Here is a 19,650-nt window from a genome sequence, read left to right as displayed (position 1 = left end):
AAATTAAACCCCTCACAACAGGAAGCAGATTTGCACTTGAAATGAATTCGCTCATTGACAGAGAAGTGGAAATTTTTCAAGGCAGTGGTCCAAGGAGAAGACAACACCTACCTTCTTCCTTGGCATCCAAGCCTCTTGCTCACATCCCGCTGCAGGAGTCCTTCCAGAAGGGACTTCAGCTCGGGAGAGAATGAATCTGGGAGCTCCACGTTCTAGGAGGAAAGGAAGCACCAAAGGTATTTGACTATGGAAGTGGTGTGAGCAGCTTTCTTCTCTCTGGCAGAGTTTGTGAGCAGCTCTGCCACATACACATGCAGCTCTCTGGAGTGTGCAGTCCCAGAGTTTGGGGGAAATGGGAGTGGGATGGGCACAGGGAATGTGGCTGTGCCCAGGCCCCTTACCACGGTGAGCGTCATGCGGTCGATCTCGTGCTTATCTTTGGTTTTGTGCTGCCTGAAAGGACTGTGCCTGTGGAAACAAGGAAAAGCACTAATAAATGTAGAGCCATACCACAGCAGGCCATTTCAGCTGTGGCAATCCCAGGCCAGAGAGCAGCATCCTGTTAGTCCCATCCTTCCCCTTCCTCAATCCTGTCCTGATCCACTTCCACAGTGTCCTTAAAGATGTGTTTCAAATGCCTCACCAAACCCCACAAGTTTCACCTAGCAAGGATACCCCAAGCAACCATCACACACAGGGATTAAAAACATGGATCTACACAAGGAAACTGAGGATGACTCACAGAACTCACCACTCCTCTGTATGAAGCAAAACCTTCAAGTAAGTAGATGAAAGAGAAGATAATCACAGATCCGCTGGTAAATTATCAGCTTTATGCCTTTCCTGCTTTACACAAAGAATAATTTATACAAAATAATAATCTGGTGTGAGTCTGACTTTTCCTTTCAGCTCTGGAGCCCGTGGAACGTTACGGATTTACCACGCAGTCCCTCACCACCAGCATGAAAGGAAGGAGCAGCACTGTACAATCAGATAGCTTAATTAGATTTGGGATATATTCCCTGCTTCTTAGTTTTCTTCAAAACCTTGAGGGGATGATATTTTTCAAAATCAAAATGTTATTCACTTCTCAATTACATTAATTAGCTACTCCAAAGCATTTTGTCGTGCCACATGGCAGTGTGTACGAGCATGTTTCAGCTGGAGACTCCACACTTATCTCTCTTTCATCCTCAAAGTGTTCTCATCAATGAATCTGGTGGACAGACCAGGACTTCCACTTGGCTGTTTTCAAGCAGGACAAGTAAGAATAAATGGCTCCCACACAGCCTCAAGTACTCCAACAATGAAGCTCTGAGTAGATCAGAGAAGCAAATGATTCATTGGGGACTTATGGGGAGACTTTGTGCCCAATTTACCAAACATCAAGAAATGGCACCATGTGCCCAACCTTTGTTTTGGGATGTGAGTGTCTGATTGGCTTCAAAACAGATGGGGAAGGACAGTTCACAGTGAATAACTCTCTAGCTTCTGCCTGACCACTGATCCCACCCCACACGGCTCATCAGGGAGAATCACAGCCCCAGACACTGAGATCTCCCTGTCCAGCCCCAGTGTCCATGGGAGATGGGATCATTCATCCCTAGGAGCTATTGTGTTCATCACACACCACCAATCCTGAGCAGGAAGGACCACATCACAGTCAGTCAGACATCCTAATGCTCTGTGCCCAAGTGACTCAAGAGAAAAGGTCTCAAAGACAGGATGAGGAGTTCACACTGTCCCCTGCAACTCCCTGCCAGGAGGTGCAGCCAAGTGGGGTCAGGACAAGAGGAAATAGCCTCAAGTTGGGCCACGTTCATCACACACCACCAATCCTGAGCAGGAAGGACCACATCACAGTCAGTCAGACATCCTAATGCTCTGTGCCCAAGTGACTCAAGAGAAAAGGTCTCAAAGACAGGATGAGGAGTTCACACTGTCCCCTGCAACTCCCTGCCAGGAGGTGCAGCCAAGTGGGGTCAGGACAAGAGGAAATAGCCTCAAGTTGGGCCACAGGAGGTTCAGGTGGGACATCAGGAGGAAATTCTCCATGGAAAGGGCTGTCACTGGAAGGAGTGTGCTGCCCAGGGAACATCAGTAGGCATTCCCTCATGGAAAGGGTTGTCAGGCATTGGAATGTGCTGCCCAGGGAGGTGGTGGAGTCACCACTCCTGGAGGTGTCCAAAGAACCACTGGACATGGCCCTCAGTGCTCTGGGCTAGTTGACAAGGTGGTGATGGGTCACAGGTTGGACTCGATGACCTTGGAGGTCTTTTCCAACCTAAATAATTCCAGGATTATGTGTGTGACAGACACACTCCTCTCTCCTGCCAGCAAACCCAATCCACTGCTACCTACAGACCTCTTCAGTGAATGCTCAGCAGAGCAATCCCAGCTGCCAGACACTGTCTGTGCTCAGAAATGGGTATTTGGGGCAATTTCACCACCACTTCTTTCTTTATTTGCACTCTTACATCGTCTATTTTGTGCACACTTAATGTTAAATTGATACAGCTCCAGAGTTCAATTCATAAATCACAGACTCACCTGCTTTGTACAGTGTCTGGATAGAGGTAAGAGCTTCTAATCAATTATGCTGAGGACACAGGATGATCTAATGACCATCTCTTTACAGAGCAGCACTGTGAAGAGCTCCAAAGATTTCTGGTTTGCCATTAACACTGAGGATGCCATTTTCAACCAGCACTTGCCCATCAGTGCTTGTTGACTGCTCAGATAAATCCCATGGTATTAATCAATTCTACCCAGACACAGAAGTTTAATGAGGAGATAATTGCTGACAAAGCTGTAATTATCATGTACCTTTGGACACCGATATGTAACAGCCCAGATCCAGCAAGGGGAAGGATCCACACTTTGTACCTGACCCAAACTCTGCAGCAGGGAAGTATCACATGAAGAGGAAACAGCCAAGAGTTTCACCAGCACAGCAGGTCTTGGGCAGAGAATGAAGCCCATGATTTACCAGAGCTGAGAGTACTTCAGCAATGAGTAACATCACAGATTTAAAACACTGACAGCTGCCAAGAGATGAGTAAATTGCTGTCAGTAGCAGTCAAAAGAGCAGATAGAGTATCTGCCCCACACCTGTAGCTAGCACAAGCAGCAGAGCTTGGTTTGGGTTGGGTTTGGTGTGGAAGGAACAGCCTGGCTCAACCTCACGTGCAGATGTGGTCTGAGCTGCAGAGTCAGCAGTCACAGATCACTGCAGATCATCTGTAATACATTGTATTAACACTGCAAGGGACAGACCAGGAGGAGGCCCAGGCTGAAAGGGAAAAGGCCATGAGCCCTCACTCACTCACCCTCTCAGCAGCTTGAACAACATGCAGCCCAGGGAGAACCAGTCGGCGCTGCTGTCGTACGCTGTGCCCTTCTGGAGCACCTCGGGAGCCATGTACCCATGGGTGCCCCTGGGGAGAGACACAAAACCTGCCTTACAGCCAACACTGCCATTGGAAGAGAACAGTCAAAACAGTGTTTGCTCAGTAAGACAGACTCACTTAAAGAGAACTCGTTTTAACCAGGATTTTACTTTGCTTCTCAATGGGTTTCACCTATCTCCCCGGAGCTACACCTGGGTAGCTTCTCCTCTGAACTCAGCACTCAGCTCACCATGAGAAGCTCTCACCAGGCATTGCTTTTACCCTCACCAGGCATTGCCTTTACCCTCACCAAATATTCCCTTTACTCTCACCAAATATTCCCTTTACCCTCACCAGGTATTGCCTTTACTCTGCCCAAATATTCCCTTTACCCTCCTATATTCCCTTTACCTTCACCACATATTCCCTATACCCTCATATATTCCCTTTACCTTCACCAGATATTCCTTTTAACCTCCCCAGGTATTCCCTTTCCCCTCCCCAGGTATTCCCATTCCCCTCACCAGGTATTCCCTTTACCCTTGACATCACCAAACTGTGTGAACCTTTTCAAGAAGCTACTGAATTGCAAATCTTATAAGATATGACAGGCTGGGGCTTTCCTTTTTGCATAAATTCTGAGGCTCTACCAGGGCAAACAAAGACCTAAGAGTAAAAGGTGCCAGGTGAGATGTGAATCCACACACAATCCCAGGAATTCAGACCCCTGTTATGCTAAGAGGCAGAAAGGAACATAATAAGCCTCCAGTTCTATAAAGATCCAGAAAGAGAAGACACAATAAATCCAGGTTTTTAGTCAGTTTTGGAATATTTAATTATCCCTTTAGGACAATTAAACAATCTGGTACTTCAGCTCCATCAGGTTCTTCTCTCAGCAGTGAATCATCCCGAAATAATGTGTCATCTCCCAGCCATGCCTACACATCAGCTGCTGCAAGTGTGCAGGAAAACAGGGAGAGGAGACCAAAAAACCTCCTTAGAGCCTCCAGCTCAGCGAGCCTGGGCCACACAAGTGTCATTTCTCCCCTTCAGGCAAAGTTAAACCACAAAGACAAATTCAGGCTGTATTTAGCACTACCTGTCCATGCAGGAAAGCTCCAGGCAATACTTACACACTAGCATGTGGCTTCTTCTTGGAAAAGTCACAAGCCAGGCCCAGGTCTGATATCCTCACGTGCCCATGTTCGTCCAGCAGGATATTTGCAGGCTGCAGATCAGACACAGGGAGGTGATTGCTTGGGATTTCACATCTGACAGTACTGCAGGTTCTCACAGCACAGTGACTCAAACATCAATACCCTCTGCTAATTGGTAATTGCTTTTTGTTAGTCAACATCAATGCACCAGACACTTCCTAGATAAAACCTCCATTCTGGCAGAGCATCACCATCAGCTCCACAGACTAGGAGGTACTGAATAGCAGAAGAGAAAAGCCAGGCAAGGTGTGAAACACAAAGGACACGAGAAATGAATACATCCATTTCTGCCTCAAATCCATGCTGCTTTTGGTTCTCTCCCAGCAGTGTCTGTGTGTGGCTCTTACACCCTTTATTTGCAATCTCTGTGCAGACTTTTGTCTCCTTTTGTTGTCACTTGGTTCAGGGACACTCCTCAATGTTCCAACTGTCAGTGAAACTTCTCCCAGCAACTCTGTTAGTTTCCCATCACACACACACAGAGACAGGGCTCCCAGAAATCCAGTATCTTCTCCAAACTGTTCACACCATTGAGATGGTTCATTGACTCCTAAATTAAGGGGTTGGAATGAAGCTTAGAGATCATCCAGCCCCAACCCCTGCACTGGGCAGGGACACCTCCCACCAGAGCAGGTTGCTCAAGGCTTTATCCAACCTGGCTGTGAACACTGCCAGGGTTGGGGCAGCCACAGCCTCTCTGGGCAACCTGTGCCAGTGTCTCACCACCCTCACAGGGAAAACTTCTGCCTAAAATCTAACCTAAATCTCACTCTTTCTATTTCTCCCCATTACTCCTTGTCCTGTCACTGCAGCTCCTAACACAGATCCCTCTGCAGCTTCCCTGGAGCCCCTTCAGCTCCTGGCAGGTTGCCCTGAGGTCTCCACACAACCTTCTCTTCTGCAGTGAGCTCAGCCACACTGCACAGGATTTACTGTGACCCCAAGGAAGCTTCTCTCAGACTAGTTAAACTGGATAATAAACAGCACAGATCAGAATGTCAGACTAGTTAAACTGGATAATAAACATTACAGATCAGAATTATTATGAAAAGTTATCACAAACGTAAAGCAGATAAAGAAATAATCTTCCCAAGAGAAGGTTCCAGGTGAGATAATCCCTGGAAGCTCTCAGAGAGCTTGGATGATGTGCTGCCTCATTACCTTCAGGTCTCTGTACACCACGAAGCGATTGTGCATGTGCTCCAGGCCCAGGATGATCTCAGTAGCATAAAACCTCATTTCCTTCTCAGAAAACACTCCGTGCTGGGAGAGGTGGTAGTGCAAATCTCCTCCTGAAATGAGAAGAAAGGAGATGCAATGAGAAGAGCAGGAAAATCCTGCCCCACAGGCAGATAGGGTGATGCTGTGGGGAACAGCTCTGCCCACCTGTGGGGCACACAGACACCCAGCCCTGCCCTCTGCAAGTCCATGTGGTGGCACAATGGCTCAGAAACTTAATAAATACATCGGATCAACATGAAACTCCATTTTAAAACATATTTATTCATAGCCATTTGCATCCAGTGACTAATCCAACAACTGAGACTTAATGCCAAGGATTTCCACAGCAAGTCAAAGGCAGCCCCAGACTGGTTTGTGGAGAAGTGAATAAATCAGCACATGGAACAGCCCAAGCTTGAGGGACCATGAAAAGTCATCTGGGCCAAAATGCTCAACTATTCATGCTGGGGATGTTTTCACACCTTCCTCATTGAAAAGCAGGCACAATCCAGTGTCACTGTGAGCTAACCACACCACTTCCAGTGCTGAACATTCCCTGAAAACTGCTTCTGATCGAGCTGCAGATGTAAAATAACCAACCAGTTCCTTGGATTTGACCCATGGCTTAGATCTTAACGAGAATCTCTCCTTGCAAACCATTAAAGCCAGTCTGTTACTTCCAGGGTATGAGCTCTATTTCCCAGTTACATCTCCAGTTTTGCAGCAGGATGTGTCCAACACTGAGGGACTCGGTGCAGGATCACAGTCAGAGCTTGAGTCAGACCCACAAGTGCTGAGCATCCTCAGCAAGTAAGGTCACTGCAGAATCTTCTTCTTCACTGCCAATTTCTCTCTCTGTGTTCTCCAACTTACGCTAAGGCTTCCAGGTGAAATTTCCTTCCCCTGAGGAATGTTCCCCCTCAATTTTCCTTGCAGAGCTCTTCATAGCATCCCTTTTATTTTCATCCTGGTAGCCACATCCCTGATCTCCTCATACACTTCTCCACATCATTTCCTGAAGCTTCCAGCCCAGTAGGCCCTTTGATACCTTTATTTCAACACGTTAATGATATAAGGTAAGAGGTTTTCCAGTCTCCTCTCTACATTCTCTGGTTGAGCTGAATCTAAATTCAGCTCAGTACTTCACACCTCAGGTTATCTTTCCCTCACTCTCCTTATGATCTCAGCAATCCTCCTGCCAAAATTCATCAACGTCATCATCATGTGCACGAGTCTTGCTTACCATTCATGAGGTCCAGAATGAAGCAGAGTTTGTCAGGGGTGTGGAAGGCATAGGTCATACAGACTATAAAAGGACAGTCCTGGAAAGGAAGAGCAAAGAGGTCAGCTCAGGCAATAAGCAAAGGGCTACTCAGAGAAGCTAAAAATACACCTGATACTTTTCCTGTGGTATTTACCAATCATCATGATCAGTTCCACCCTCATCCAGCCATGAAATGCAGTTGCACTGGTAACCCCTGTGCCCTGCTGAGGTGCCCTACCCTCAGTTCCCCAGCAGCACTTCCAACAGAGGATTGAAGGGAACATACATACACTAGGAGGGAATTTGGGATTCTGGAGCATGTGCAGTGCTCAGGTAGCAGGAACAGCAACATCCAGACTGTGCAAAACCCACAGCACAAGGTCAGTGAGTGCAGATTTAGGAGAACATTGCAGAGCACCCAGGTGCAGGGATGGATTACACCCCCACCTTGATGCACCTAAACCTCAATTCACCCTGAGGTTTAAGACCAGCAGCCACAAAAAAATACAGCTGGAAAAACACCTCTTTATTCCAAAAGTCTGACAAGTGGCAGGTTGACAGAGCTTCCTCTTCATGAGGCCCATGCTGCAAGCAAGTGGTTAATTCATAGAATTATGGGCTTGTTTAGCTTGGAAAACCTCTCTAAGACCACTGAGTCCAACCACTGCCAAGGCCACCACTAACCATGTCCCCAAGTGCCACATCCACACATCTGTTAAATCCCTCCAGAGACAGTGACTCCACCACTGCCCTGGGCAGCTGTGCCAGGGCTGGACAACCCTTTCCATGAAGAATGGTCACTGCTGGACACACTATTACACAGGATGCTCTTGGCTAATTAACAAGGATTGCCTATTACCTCATCAACCTCTTCTCCAAAGCCATATGGAACAGAGTCATAGAATCCCAGACTGCTTTGGGTTGGAATGGACCTCAAAGACCATCACATTCCAACCCCTGCCATGGGCAGGGATATCTTCCACTAGAAGGACCTGGTATGACCCCAGGTCATGTGGTGAGTCTGCAATGATCCCTGAAGGACCAGCTGGGCTGCAGAGCCAGGCTGGGCCGTGCCATTCCGTGTCCAACCCCACAGAAGCCAACAGGAAGATGACCCAAGAGCAGCCCAAGAGCTGAGGAGCCAGGACACCCTGCAGGAAGCACGAGCTTGACCTAACGTGGCTGACACAATGTGTTCAGTGCTACAGCACTGATAGTGAAAGCTCCGGGAATCTCTGACAGGAACTTGTTCCCTTCCCAATATAGAAACAGCAAAACACGGTGGCCTTGGGCAGCGCCGGAGCCACCGGGTCCATCCTGGGGCTGCCTCAGCCAGCAGGAAAGGGAGGGACAGGGACACTAGCCCCACTGCCAGTCAGCTCAAGTTGGTTCATCCTTCCATGAGGCACAACCAGAAGGCTGAAACACAAAGCTTTATAGGGCTGAGTGTAACCCCAGTGACCTCCCCAGAGTTGGAACACATCCTGCCCTGCCCTTCAAACCCAACTGTATGTGATAGTTAACTCTGCAAACACAACCCCAAACACTCCCCTGTAGAAATAATCCCTGCAGAAGGCAGAGAGGTGTGAAACACCTGCAGAGCATCCATGAAAAATGCCAACTTCCTAAATGGTGCTAAAAACCAGGAGCCTGGAGGCAAGGCAGAGGCATCTCACACCAGATACACCTCTGGTTATCAGCTTTAGTGGGGACTATTGCAGCTACCACTTAGCTTCCCAACAACAGCTTTAGTAGAATTATTAACTTAATTTTCTGCATCAACTGGGTAATTCAGCAGTGTCCCCGAGCAGGATTCCTAAATCTCAGAGCAATCCAATTACCCAGAAGGATTTACTGGTAGAATTCATACACTATACATAGGCAAATAAATGGATTTTACTATACCACAACGTAACATGCCTATATTTTTGTGGATTTAAAAAAATAAAAGTAATCTGGAAGTGTAAATGTGATGCACAACTCATTTTTGTAGACATTTTCCTAATGTCATCACTGCCATCTCCCTGCTTAACAGAGAGAACAACTGCACTGCAATATTTTTCTGACACAAAAACCACTGCAAAAGAGCAGAAAAATTAAAAATACAGCCTATAGTTGTTTTCAGATGACACACAAAGCAATAAATCCTCTTTCCCAGGAGAGCAATTCTTGGTTGCAGTGAAGCTGTGATAAAAACAAGCGACAGCATGACAATGCTGTGTGAATTAAGACCAATTTGGAAAGAGTTCCTCACATCCAAACAACCCTGGACTGAGTCCAGAAAACTGTTCAAGTCAAATTTCTGGTAATAAATCATGTGAAAGGCAAAAAAAATTATGACAATAACCATAAAACATTGTAGGAATGCGATATATTAAAGGCATGAGCACACTAACAAGTGCTCTGGAAGGAAACCTGTGGCTCTGGGGCAGGGACAGCAAAGAGGGGACACAGGTGCTCAGAGCTGTGTCCCACTTCCCTGGGGAGCAGCTCTGTCCTGACATGTCTCACTGCTCTGAAAGGTGTGTCAGGCACTGCCTGAAACTCTGGAAAACAAAATGTCTCTCCTGCTCAGAGAAAAACACATCCTTCATCCCAGGTGGTATTGCTCAGCTTGTCCCCACTCATGGTGGGATTTTGGGGTGTCCTGAGCAGGGCCAGGAGTTGGGCTTGGATGAGCATCATGGACATCTCTTCCAACTCAGGATATTTCATGATTCTATGGGTATATTTATCCTCCCTTGGAAGTAATCTTGAATCCAGCCATTAGTCAAGTTATCTCAAGAAGAGATGGATAAGGCAATGAGGTTCTTCAGAAGGAAAGAACTTGAAGCCACAGCCCTGCACAGCCCCAGGTCTTGCAACTGACTGCTGCAATGATCCCCTGCTGCCTCCAGGAAAAGATACGTAGAGCAATCACTTCCTTCCACAAATGGCACCTTGGGGCTAGCTGGTTTTATAAAGTCCATTAGCACAGAATCATTTAGGTTGGAAAAGACCTCCAAGACCATTAAGTCCAACCTGTGACCCATCAGCATCTTGTGAGCTAGAGCAGGGTACCAAGCAGCACCAGCCTTGGTGACTTCCATGCTCCAGTTTTTGAACAAGAGGCAAATATTGGCCATTACAGAAATTAAACGTGGGTTTTTCTGACAGAAAGCAAATCTTTACCCTGCTGTTTCACCTTCCAAGGATTTCACAATGCCTTTCCAGCCTCCAGCCTGAACATCTCTGTGGGAGGGGGAACACAGGGCCTGTATCTTGCAGAAGAGGAAACACAAACCTCAGCGACAGTTTGTTCACGTTACACCCACAGTGACAAAGCAAAGACACCAAGGGAGACCTGAGTCCCACAGAGCCCAGTACTGTGCTATCAGGCCCATTCAAGCATCTCTGGGGGCTCTGCAGAGGTGTGTGTTGTACTCCCAAGTTCACTGGAAATGAGGCCATGGAAAGCTGTTCTCCCCATGCAGCCACGAGCAACGCCAACGTGGGAGCTCAAGGAGCAGTGGTGAATGCCAGGATTTTAGGTGGATTAACAGAGCTGATTACACAACCAGCTGTGTAATCTGCACAGCTGTTATTATGCCTTTTGCAGAGACATCTGGATTCCCAGTTAAATGACTAATTGTGCTGTGATGAACTTCCCAGGTCCATATTGTTCTGGGCAGCACAGAACTCCTGTCCCCGGGCACGGCACGTGCCACGTGAACCTCAGAGCTCCTAGGCAGGGATCAAACTCTGTGTGGAGAATCCACACGTGGATCTAAGTGGTTAAACTTGGCTAAAGCACTACTTAAAATACTGGTGAACTCTAAGAATTTACCTGTTGCAGTGACCTAAATAACAGGGAATAAATGAGTGTCAGATGTCTCTTCAGGCCACGAGTGTTAGTCATCTACAATGGAACAAGGCCAAGATTTCAACTAGAAATTGATGATATTTTTGTCTTTCCTAATAAGGAAATAACTAGTGCTAGGGATTTCAGGAAGTGCTAAGGATCATCCTTTGAGTAGTGTAAAAAGCATTGGAAGGAGCTCCCCAAGGAGGTGGTAGAGTCACCACCATTCCTGGAGGTGTTCAAGGAACTACTGGATGTGGCACTCATTGCTCTGCTCAGCTGACAAGGTGGTGATGGGTCACAGGTTGGACTTCCTGGTCTTGGAGGTGTTTTCCAACCTCAATGATTCTGGGATTCTGTAAATGAATCATCTTATTCCACCACTTTCAAACCTATTTCATTCTGCACATGCCAAGTGCTGCAGCCTCCCCTGCCCTGGTGTACCTAACCTGCACAGGCAGCACTTTGCACAAAACCTCTCTTTCCAAACTCTTCCAAATGTCTGAGAATCTAAAAGAAATCTCACTCTAATGAGCTGATAACCCCTAATGAAAGCAACAAATGGTTTCTCTTGCTGCTTCATTGCTCAGTGCCTGGCTGTGCTGGCATGTGAGAGTGCTGCCTCCACCACCAGCAGCTCCTCAACAATTTGCTCTTCCAATCATTAGACATGAACATTCACATTAAGTGCTGGAGCCACACAATCACAAATTAAAGTTAATGGGACAATTATTACTCATTTGCCTTGATTTCTTGTCTAGTCTCTGCCACAGACCTTCCCCCACTGGCTCTCAGGACTCCTGACACTCCTGGGTGACACCTCTGGTGACAACAGTTAATTTGATTGAAAAGTCTCATTGGTAAATCACAGTTCCCAGAGTGGTTTGGGTTAGAAAGAACCTTAAAGCTCATCTCATTCCACTCCTTGCCATGGGCAGGGACACCTTCCACTAGCCCAGGTTGCTTCAAGCCCCATCCAACCTGGACTGGAATACTTTGAGGGATGGAGCAGGCACAGCTTCACTGAGCAACCTGCATTAGTGCCTCAGCACCCTCACAGGGCAATATTCCATCCAGCCCTGCCCTCTGGCAGTGGGAAGCCATTCCCTGTGTCCTGTCCCTCCAGGCCCTTGTCCCAAGTCTCTTTCCAGCTCTCTTGGAGCTCCTTTAGGCACTGGAAGGGGCTCTAAGGTCTCCCTGGAGCCTTGGGGGAGTGGTGGGCTCGGCAGTGCTGGGATAACAGCTGGACTCAATGATCTTAAAGGTCTTTCCCAGTGAAATGACTCCCTAATCTCCTCAAGACACATCCCTGGTCTCTGGGAACACAGCACAGTGTGTGCTCTCTGTCATTCCAGAAGCCAAAGCAGGACTCCCTGCACTGCAGGCATTTATGCTCCTTGCACACCTGTAGCACAATCCTACAACAATCCCACAAGCTCATGCTCTCAGCCTGCTGGAAAAGGGGATGTGTTCCCACATTTAGTGTCTAATTCATACCCCACAACGTGAGCAAAATGAGCCTTCCCAGCAGCATCACCCGTAGCCATGGAGACCCCAGCGAACTGCAGGGGCTGTGCAGGGAGGGCAGAGCTCTCCCAGGGCTCTGCACCTCCAGCCCTGCCTGGGCCTTGTCTGATCATCAGCACAGGGCCCAGGCTGGGGGAGCCAAGGCAGGAGGGAGGTGGCTTTGTGCACACACACTCCTGATGCTTTCAGCTTTCATTAGACTTTCATTCTAATTAACTCCACTTGAATTTGATTTTTCAGTAGACTAGGTGCACAGACTCGCTTGGTGCACCTGGATAGGTGCTCAGCTAAAGCACATAAACAAAAGGGAAAGATTGGATGATGTCACAGGAATCCCAGGAAAGGGAGGATGAACAGGTAACTGGAGATTTCTCTCCAATAGCACCCATATTCTACACAATTACTACCTAACTACAGAAAAAAAACGAGTCATTTATACAAGACAGACTCCTGTTTTGGAGAAGTTTCAAATAGAACTACTTTAAAAAAAAGAATATATCAAAACTCAGGAGGGGGAGAATGAGTTACCTAGAAATGGGCACCCCCTCAAGCCTCTGCAGCTGAGACACTCACTGTATCCCCCAAACTGCCAAACAGGCTTGTTTCTCCCTTCTCATTTCAGACACACTGCTAGAATCAGGGGGAGGCTCCAGTGGGGGCTCATTTTTGCATGTCACACAAGTGAACTGATGGAATATGCATTATATGTAACAGCTTTTATATTATATGGGAGAAGGGATAACAAGTTGGTGATACTTACTCCTGTGCTGACAAGAGACAGCATAATCCTTTCATTTAAGGCTAATGTTTCTCCTTGCTTCATCTTGATTCTCTTCTTATCTAAACATTTCATTGCATACCTGAAAATAAAAACCATTCAGAAACAGCACCCAAAAAAAAAAAATCAGCATTATTCACCAGGCCATGCACATGTACAGGATCCTGTGAAGCTCCTGCAATACTTAAATCCAGGACTAAAAACATCATTTCAGGCTAAACCTGAAACCTCTAAACCCTCCCAGAATGAACACATTTCCAACAGGAGCCTCATAACAGAGAAACATGATTTAACCAATAACTCCATGTCCAAACCAGCACAGTGAGGTAGAAATTACACATCATACATTCATTTTTTTAATACCTACAACAAAGAGCTGCAGTAGGAATTAAATAACAGAGACTGCTCTGGTTCCATCTAATTCCAACAGTCTCAGCCCTAGCAGGAAACCAATATCTTGAACACACGCTGAGTTTTAGATATATATATATATTTTTGTAAGTTTTCTTTCTGCTCAGAAAAAGGTCAGATACACACACCAAAGCTTTTTTAATCTCCTACCATCTGTGCTTCACAAATTAATAAAATTTTGCTCAAGAAGAATGTTACCCTAACAACCATCAACCACAGGAGGATATGGTATGGGCTGGGGATTTTTCCAAGAGGTTGGATGAGCCCAGTAATAGACAACAGCAAGAAAGACATGTGTGTTTCTCCACAGATTTCTAGGCATGGGCATCTCTGGATTTTTAGGAAAACAACATGTTCGTAGAATCATGGAATCATCAGGGCTGGAAGAGACCTCTAAGATCATCAATTCCAACCATTAACCTGTCACTGTTGGAACCCCTAAACCTTCCAGTGCCACATCCAGACACCTCTTAAACACCTCCAGGGATGGTGACTCCACCTCCTCCCTGGGCAATATTCCAGGGCCTGAACCCCCTAACAGGTGACACCTTCCACCAGCCCAGGTTGCTCCAAGCCTCATCCAACCTGGTCAGATGTTCAACCCAGAACATAATGGGACAGTTATGCCTAGACATTGCAATGCAATGATCAGGAGAAGTGTGGGAATGGTAAGGTCCCAAAGAGAATCAAACACCACAGAGGGCTGATCCTGAAGTTCCCAGGGAGAGCTCTGTGAAACATGAGTTCCCTGGAACTACATCCTTCCAAATGTCAGCAAGGATCACTGCTTTCGCCATCTGGCAGGGCAGGCATTGATGCAACTCCCAAGATCTGGAAGAGCATCAGAATCTGCCTTGAGAAAACCCTCTGGACTGGCCAGTACTGAGGGCTGGTTCCTACAGCACCTCCAGCCCCAGGGCAGCACCAGGTACCTTCAGCAGGTACCACCTGACACCACCACCACCACAGCTCCCACGGAACATCCCTCTGCACTGGCAGGCTCTGAGCCAGAGAATTGTTTCAGCACATAATTTTAAACACAAGTGCAGTTTCCACTGATTTTGACAAGACATTTCCATGCAGGATGTGCCCAAAAGTTCTGTGGGACTGTCCCTCTGCATCAAATATAAACTGAGCACAGAGATGAGCCAGAGATCAGAACCTCTTGGGACACAAATTAATTAGAGAGACCTTTACAGCAATGTGATGCTGCTTTCCAGTGATTTCCTAAGAAATGCCTGGAAGGATTTCCTTACTGGTTCAGAGTTTACCATTACCTCTGCAATGCAGTGTGTGGTACTCACATTTTCCCAGTGTCTGCTTTCCTGCAGCCATACACTTCCCCGAATCCCCCTCTTCCTATTATTCTATGTACACTAAAATCATTCATGGTCAGCTGCAAATGCAAACAAAACACAAAAACAAAACCTTCATTTTTCAGCATTCAAAAACTTACTGTGAAAACAGCTAAATCATCTGTGAATGTGTTGAGATACTCAACTGCTCTAACTCATCAGTGGTTTTGTGTTGGAGAAGGAGCCCCTTATTGTCTACATTTCAATGCACTTGCAAACACTCCAGTGAAGGAGGACCAAGAGGAATGAGGCTGTTGTTCCCCAAATCTGTCAGGCTCATTCAGGGCTGTTTTTGCAGCCCAAGCTGTCACGGAGCAGTGCAGAGGGACAAAGGCAGAGGCCAAGGGAAGGGGCTCAAAGGGTGCTGGGGACCATAGCAGTGGGGAAGGGAGCTGGGGCTTGACTGGGGCTGAGAAAGAGCAGCAATTTTAGCAGTTCAGTTCCTTCAGCCCTGATAAAAATGAGACCTCCAGCAAGTGAGGGCAGCAGGAGGGACGTCCAGGCAGGAATCATCAGGGCTGTGAGTCTAAGAATAGCAGAGCAAGAGACTTCCACCACCCTCCTTAATGAGGCCTTTGCAGAGCAGGATTCAAACCTGCACATTTTGCTTCTGCATCAGCCTTTGACAAGATAAATATACTTGTAAGTACTCACATGAATATTTAGCTCTACGTTTTTCCATTGACAAAACCTCGTAAACTTGTCACTGTGAACAGAAAAGAAAAAAAAAAACCACAGTTTAAAAGTTGTCTGAGACTATTGTGTAAAGTCTTACAGGAAATGTCAAGACTCTGATATTTAAAATCAAGTCTGAGCTAGGGCGTGGGGTGATATTTAATAAATGACAGCCTTCCTTTCTCCAACTGTAATCCTACCCCCACCAAGAAAAACAATTCCTAGGCAGAGCACACTTGGTGTTTTCCAGCCTTGGGAGAGAGAGAGAGAGAGAGATAACCTTATCCCTGTAAGTGCTCACTGTGTCCCCACAGTTCTCTTGCAGATGGGTTTTAATTTTTAAACAACCACGTTTGGAACTAACAAACATTTAAATTACAGCAAGAGAAAGATAATTATAAGAAAACAGAGGCAGCTCGATTTATGTTAATGAACCTCCATATACTCCAAGGAACATTTTAAACTCATTTTATCTTAAAATAGGGAAAACATCAGCGATACCACAGGCTCTGCAAAGAGGGGGAAAAAAAAGATGGAATAGTTTCTTATTTCTACATGAATAATTAAGTATTTATTTTCAGAGTAAGAAACAACAGCTTTATGGAGGCAGTTTTTATCATGGAGTGGCACCACAGCAGCTTACAGAGAGGGTCTGGGTGGGACTGAGCTCCTCAGATCCTGCACACAGCTCTGGTCAGGAGAGCTGGGCCAGGTCTGTGCCTGCTGTGCTTTATTCCCATCCCTCTGTGACTCCTAGTGCCACCCCAGGGATGGTCACTCGCAGAACATCCCCCCAGGACCTAGTTCTGCCTTTTGGCACTTTGAAGTCAAACTCCAACCTGTTACTGCTGTCTCAGAGAGATCCTTGAGCTTTACAAGTGCTCCACTCATGCACTGACACGAGCCAGGATGAGCACAGAGCTGGACACCTGCAGAGCTGCTGACCAAGCCCATCTCTGAGCTGTTCCACAGCTGAAGGGCTCTGGCTCCCCCTCCCTTAGGGGTTCAGGTCAGGTCATGCCATGTTCATACCTTTCCATAAATTTCTGAAATATTTTTCCTCGGAGACTATCACAAATTTCTTCTATATATGGCTAAAAGGGTGAAGAAACAGAGTTAGTATTTGAGCAGACAACAAATGACTATTGCAATCCTGCCCATAACACAAGCTCATGAAGGTCCTACCCAGTTCCAGCATGTCCTGGGTTTTCCTTAGGAAGCCTCAGTGAAGCACTGAACTTAAACTGGCTTTTGGAATCTGAGCAGGTGCCCTGAAGTCAAACATTTGGTATTTTTGTGAGCTAGAAAACCTTAAAGGTTTGTCTTGCTAGAGAGGAAAAATTTCTATTTTCAAACATATTTTTGTGAGCTAGAAAACCTTAAAGATTTGTCTTGGTAGGGAGGAAAAATTTCTATTTTCAAACGTATTTAAGCAATGAATTGTCATCCCCGTGGGATCTAAACTTCCCAGAGCTGTGCTCTCATCTTTCTAGTGCTTCTCTCCTCTCAGTCCTTGCCAACAGACCAGTACCTTCAATTCACAAGTGATTTCTTCTAGGGAAAAGCCTTTCCTGGATGTGTGATGGCCCACAGGGACCTCAACCTCCCTCTCATTAGTGGGGAGACATCACCCAGCACTGCAGCAGCCAGAGCAGCTCAGGAGCAGCAAGACAGATCAGGCAAGGGCAACCTCCACATTTTTGCAACACATAAAAATACATCAGATTTACAGAAGAGACATTTAGGCCTACAAACACCCCCAGGATGGATAAGACAATCTCTGCAGTTTGGTCTATCCTGACAGGATGAGCATCTTCCTGATGTAAAGTGATTTACTTAAAATCATTTAATGGCTTAAAATTACATAAGAATTTCTCTGTTCCTATACTCAGGTGTAGTTTGCTTTCATAAATCTGCTTGAAAATAGTTGAGATAAGAAGAGCAATTTGTAATTTTGACTTGGAAAGGCATTTGAATCCCACTATTAGAGCACAGAATAACCAGCCCCATTTAAGCTGTCTCCTGAAATAACACAGACAAAGCAAGCTCACCTGAAAAAGGCTGGCTGGCACTTGTTTCTTGGCTAAATGTGTTTGTACATGATCTACAGCTTGTTTTGAGAAAGGCTTTTGGAAGAGAAAAAAAAGAGAGATTACAAACAGTTGGAAATGTCAGGAGTTTCATCTCAGGTCACAGCACTGAGTTCTCTTCCCAGATGGAAACACTCAACCCCAGAACAAACCAACAAGGACTCCCCCAGGTACATCATACTGAGTATCAGTGTGAGACATGCAGAGTGACCCAGGAAGATGATCACTCTAAGGTAGGAGAGGGGAAGGGGAGAAGGAGGAAGGTAAAAAAAATCAAAGGGCAAGGTGATGCTCCTTGAACAAATCCAGGCAAAATCCCATTTACAAGGACAGCTCCAGGGACAGACATGGACTTTTTAGCATTGAAATAATTCATTTTGAACAAAAAAAAAATAAAAAAAATGCTTAACCCTTCACCCAAAGAACCAAACCATAGGGTGCAACACCCTGAAAATCCTTCTTGCAAATGAGAGCAAACGAAGGTGTTAAAAACAGATCAATGGGCCAAAAGTTCAACTGGAGGAAATGAGTATTTTCAGCGACTTTAACCAAGCTGTCAGGATGTGGCACAGCTCTCCACACGCCCTGCACTCACTGCATCCTATTTTAAACAGAGATTTACTTTAAAGAAACATAAAACACAGATAAAAAAATACATAATAGACATATATATTCTAGCCAAACATAAAACCTCCCGATATTTCCTTCGTGTACCACTAAGTTCAATAAAAACAGGCTCATCCTGCCAATCTGTATGTCTCAGTGCTGCAATGAGACAAAGAAAGGAACATGCTGGACTCAGCCAGAGCAGCCCCTGGAATTCAAATGGGAACTGGGAGCAGTGCAGGTGTTTGTCACAACAATTCCCTCAGCCAGAGGCTGAGAATGACAGGGCAGGTATGTTGCATGCTCAGTGCTGCCTCGGGGCAGGGTGGCACTGGGGGATACCCACGTGGGAACAGGACAGCAGCTCCTTCATGATGTAGGTGTCGTAGATCTGTCGACTGCGGCTCAGCCGCTCCTCCTCCGAGTCCAGCTTCTCGTACTCCTTGATCTGCAGCACCAGGGGAAGGAGGCATCAGGCCATAGCTAATGGGTTTTCACTCATTTGGCAAAAATGAGCTTCGTTTGACTCTAGTATTCTCTTAATATTTAAAGAAGAACCACCAGCAGAACCACAGTTAGAGCTAACCTGAGACTTCCCTTCCAGTTTGGGATTGTCCAGCCCTGGTGCAGTGGAGTCTGGTGGAGTCACCATAGAATAACAGAATTTTAGGGGTTGGAATGGAGCTTAGAGATCATCCAGCCCCAACCCCTGCCCTGGGCAGGAACACCTCCCACCAGAGCAGGTTGCTCAAGGCTTTATCCAACCTGGCTGTGAGCACTGCCAGGGTTGGGACAGCCACAGCCTCCCTGGGCAACCTGTGCCAGTGTCTCACCACCCTCACAGGAAAACCTTTTTCCTAATCTCTAAACTTCCCCTCCTTCAATTTCACCATCCCTGGAGGGACTGAAAAGCTATGTAGATGTGGCACTTGGGGACAAGGTTAGTGGTGGCCTTGGCAGTGCTCGGTAGCAGTTGGAATCAATGATCTCAGAGGGCTTTTCCAACCCAAACAACTCCCTGATTCTGTGATTACAGCACAGCAGGTACAAATGGCCAAGAAAGAATAGAAAGTACATTTCAAACTGTTCACACAGCTCAGTTACATGGTGACATTGAGCCCTAAAGGTGCCTAAAAGACAGTTTCACAAAATACATCCAGTTTCCTCAGGTGTGCTATGAAGATCAGTGTGTTCCAGGTAAAACACAGCAATCCCACATGGTCCATTTACAGCACAAAACCTGACAACCAGTGCCAGAACAAGGAGTTCACCAAGT

At 46.4% G+C, this 19,650-nt stretch overlaps 1 protein-coding gene across 1 annotated transcript in view; it reads right to left on the bottom strand.

The window, feature by feature from the left end:
- Window positions 1-19,650, bottom strand: part of LOC103809116 (beta-adrenergic receptor kinase 2) — a gene marked incomplete at its 5' end in the record, with an annotated part of 42,962 nt that overhangs the window by 5,406 nt on the left and 17,906 nt on the right. Inside the window, 12 exons of the mRNA XM_009081929.1 lie at window positions 112-212; window positions 402-468; window positions 3,330-3,437; window positions 4,523-4,617; window positions 5,768-5,898; window positions 7,071-7,149; window positions 13,220-13,319; window positions 14,953-15,044; window positions 15,658-15,709; window positions 16,711-16,772; window positions 17,730-17,804; window positions 18,721-18,822. Of these exons, the coding sequence (XP_009080177.1) occupies window positions 112-212; window positions 402-468; window positions 3,330-3,437; window positions 4,523-4,617; window positions 5,768-5,898; window positions 7,071-7,149; window positions 13,220-13,319; window positions 14,953-15,044; window positions 15,658-15,709; window positions 16,711-16,772; window positions 17,730-17,804; window positions 18,721-18,822 (1,064 nt within the window). The remainder of the gene's footprint in view (window positions 1-111; window positions 213-401; window positions 469-3,329; window positions 3,438-4,522; window positions 4,618-5,767; window positions 5,899-7,070; window positions 7,150-13,219; window positions 13,320-14,952; window positions 15,045-15,657; window positions 15,710-16,710; window positions 16,773-17,729; window positions 17,805-18,720; window positions 18,823-19,650) is intronic.

This window comes from Acanthisitta chloris, unplaced genomic scaffold (genome assembly GCF_000695815.1).
Source record: "Acanthisitta chloris isolate BGI_N310 unplaced genomic scaffold, ASM69581v1 scaffold5569, whole genome shotgun sequence".
Taxonomy (NCBI): domain Eukaryota; kingdom Metazoa; phylum Chordata; class Aves; order Passeriformes; family Acanthisittidae; genus Acanthisitta; species Acanthisitta chloris.
Note: the sequence above shows the minus strand (reverse complement) of the source record. Positions and strands in the feature narration are given on the sequence as shown.